The sequence below is a fragment of the Phoenix dactylifera genome, chromosome 18 (genome assembly GCF_051530095.1).
Source record: "Phoenix dactylifera cultivar Ajwa chromosome 18, Ajwa_hap1_PhDact_Kaust_v1.1, whole genome shotgun sequence".
Lineage (NCBI taxonomy): Eukaryota > Viridiplantae > Streptophyta > Magnoliopsida > Arecales > Arecaceae > Phoenix > Phoenix dactylifera.
In genome coordinates, this window is record NC_143207.1 from 16,211,116 (window position 1) to 16,214,711 (window position 3,596).

Genomic DNA, 3,596 nt, shown 5'->3' on the forward strand with positions numbered 1-3,596 from the left:
ATAGATCTTTTTTAACATTAATACAAGCCTGTTAAGTGAAAGATGGATGCTTTCCTATCGATATTTTTTACAAGTTTGCATACACTCTAGCCATTCCTTTTTCTTTCTATGGTTCAAATGCCCTATCAGGTGGAAGGCATGTCCAAAAGGAAAATGTCGTGATTTCATGTGGGATGTTGAAATGCTACGAGTGATCATATACATTTCTCAGTGCTTTCACCATATATTGAGTACAGTTTTTGATCATACGTGGAGTCATTTTGCTGGGCTGCAAGTCTCGTTTCATCCAACGCGTCGAGTTCTTCCAGTCTTTGGCGTGTTTTCCTCGTCTCTTAACCCTATAGGAGGGCCGTCCTTAACTAAGGAATTTCCACTTCAAGTGGGAGGACCGCTTCCGCTCCAAGCACTAGTGAATAGGGCGTGGCCCTGGAGTCCGGTAGGTGGTTCTCGTGTTTCCTTCTCTCTCTTAGCTTTGATCCCCTCGAGTGAAGCGTGCTCTCTTATTTCAGTGAAATGAATCAAAGCAGCTCATCAATCCTGTTTTTCTTTTCGGGAGAAAGATCCTATTTTAATAATTTTTAAAATGTTAGCCTTGTAATTACTCAGCTTAAACCAACAAGTTCTCTTGCCAACTGATGGATTAATTGGAGCGTGAAGATGGAGAACGAATTGAAATAGCTCGAGTACATATATGCATTTCGATTAGGATCGTATTCTATGGCTACGATTCTACCAGATATGTCCTTTTCATTTCGTCGAAAATCGATTTTACGGTATAGTAAAGAAGTTACACAAGAAAAGGCAATATGTTTACATAGATTATCAGCGAACAACGAGGAAAAGAGGTTCATATAATAACATATAATGAAAATTAATTAAAAAGAACTTTAAAAAGTTAACAGCAACAAAGGATGGGTCCTTGTTAATTAAGTTCGCAGGTTTCCTATGTGTCGTCTAGATTAGTTACTATTGACTGAATGCAGTATGTCACTCTTTGGTGTAATACAAGAATCATCGACTCCTCTGTCTAAAGTGGAGCCACTTGCACAAGACTGAGCATCACAATACCTCAAGTAGCATGCAGAGCCCAATGCACACACTATTTCCAAGTCAATGAATCATCATAACTCTCTTAGTCCATTTACTCACCTCGTCAAACTTAAACCATAAAAACAGATAACTATTCCCTAATGATAAAACCATCACAAATCTAATCCCTCAATCCACACATTAAGAAACATCTCGTCCCAGTAAAAGTGTACTTTTGTCATGACATCTTAAAGATGTTACTGAGAAAGAGAGAGAGAGAGACAAGCAGAAACGTCCTTCTTTCACATGCTATCCAGCTAAACAACCCGTCGGTTTCTTCCGACCAAAACCCTAACGTACCCCATGCATGCACGTGAAACGCTGCGCGCGCATGGCCTCAAATTTCCAATCCCAGACGCCAACCCCTCTATATAATCCTCACGCCAAGTACTAGCTTATAGAGTGAGAAGGAAGATAAAAAAAATAACTAAGATCAAGATAAGGCAATCATGCCTCCCGTCATCTTCCTCCTCCTTTCCCTCCTCCTCCTCCTCCTCCCCTCTTCTCATGCCGCAGACTTCTGCGTCGCAGACCTCACGGGCCACCTGACCCCCTCAGGCTACGAATGCAAGAAGGAGGCTGCCGTCACCACCAACGACTTTGTCTTCACCGGCCTCGGCAAGGCCGGCAACACCTCGAACCTCATCAAGGCTGCAGTGACCCCCGCCTTCGTCGCCCAATTCCCGGGCGTCAATGGGCTCGGCATCTCTGCTGCTCGCCTCGACATTGCTCCAGGGGGCGTCGTCCCCCTCCACACCCACCCTGCCGCCACCGAGTTCCTTGTGGTCACCCAGGGAACCATCTGCGCCGGCTTCATCTCCACTGCCAATAACGTCTATTATAAGTCCCTCAATACGGGCGACTCCATGCTCTTCCCCCAAGGGCTGCTGCACTTCCAGGTGAATGGTGGTGGGACGACGGCTGTGGCCATTGTGAGCTTCAGCAGCCCGAGCCCAGGGCTCCAGATAACGTCATTCGCGCTCTTCGCGAACAATTTGCCGTCGGCATTGGTGGAGAAGGTCACCTTCCTGGACGATGCTGAAGTGAAGAAACTCAAGAAGCTGCTCGGAGGGACCGGGTGAGGGAGCGAACTTAATTGGTTGCCTCCAGAAAGTTGATTTAATGTGAGTTCTTTGAGGGCTTTGTGTCTGTGTGCTCTTAGCAGTGTTAGTGGTAGATGTGTTTCTTTCGTTGTGGGCAAATGGTGGTGTATGGAGTCTTAATTGCTTTGGGTGAGGTATTATGAGGTGACCAAATTAATCTAATATCACTTAGCCTCGATGTACGATTTGTTGAGAATTCAGAAAGAACTTAATTTCTTTGTGATTAACCCTTTTCCCTTCCCTGCAGACCGAGTTCAGCAGCTGAGCTAAATTGTCGGAAAAGGGACCCCTTTAGCATTGTCGACATTAATTCCATTCTGTCTTCAAAATGGCAAAAAAATCTCAGCTAAGAATTGTGCTGAAGAACTGTCCGCTAAACATTTATTATACCCTCCCCCTAAAAAAAGATTATATCATGAAAATAGGAGTGTAACACAATGAGTGCTTGCTTGGATGGTATTATCTCTTGCCTTTTGGATAAGAGGATAGGAATTCGAGTTGCGCCCACACTCACTTGGAACCTTGTAGAGTGGGGTGGGAATGGATAGAAGATGGATCAGCCCATTCTAGTCTCAAAAATCAAAAAAAAAAAAAAAAGCAGTGCTACTAGTTGCGTTGACTTGGTCAACTATCTGAACTGGAGAATGTTTTTCCCTGTTGGATCTTAATTGGAGAATAGTCTTCCCTCTCAATCCTCTCTCTTCTCCCTCTTCTCATAGTTCCTGCAGATGAGTGCACCTCCACCTCCACCTCCCATTTGCTTTCCTCCCTCCTTCCTTTTCACCTCTTCCTCCACCATCGCTAATGCTGTCGCTTGTCTAAAAACCAAGAAATCGCCATCATTGGTGCTCTTGTTCTGGTAAACTATAACATTCTTGAGAATGGAATTAATGGAGGGAGCACGTACGGTTGACCAAAACACATGAAAACAATTCATCCCTATATCTCATATATACAAACTGTTAAGAAAATATAAAATATATAAATAAATCTACCTCATCCTATCAACTTAAGCTTTTAGGAAAAATGGTGATTTCAACATGGTATCAGAGCAGAGGTCCTGAGTTTGAAACCTGTCTCCGCACTCTTTAACCCCATTATTAAAAATTTTACATGTTGGGCCCACCCATTAAAGGAAAGTCCGGCCCACATGTGAGGGGAAGTGTAAGAAAATATAAAATATATAAATAAATCTACCTCATCCTATCAGCTTAAGCTTTTAGGAAAAATGGTGATTTCAACACAAACATCCATATAGTGCTTATTATTGTGTGGCCAATACTAGCATGTTAGATTTTCGGAGCTTTTAATATGTTGGATTAAAACTTGAATTTCCATTGGATCTCAACTTGAATTATATTCTAATCTATTGTGCTAATTTGTTGATTTGAAATATACACAGCA

General features: G+C 42.8%; 1 protein-coding gene across 1 annotated transcript; it reads left to right on the plus strand.

The window, feature by feature from the left end:
- Positions 1–1,523: 1,523 nt before the first annotated feature.
- LOC103703285 (germin-like protein 8-14) lies at positions 1,524–2,370 on the plus strand. The gene has a single exon (XM_008786086.5). The coding sequence runs from the start codon at positions 1,539–1,541 to the stop codon at positions 2,169–2,171; it is 633 nt and encodes a 210-aa protein (XP_008784308.4). The 5' UTR covers positions 1,524–1,538; the 3' UTR covers positions 2,172–2,370.
- Positions 2,371–3,596: the final 1,226 nt, after the last annotated feature.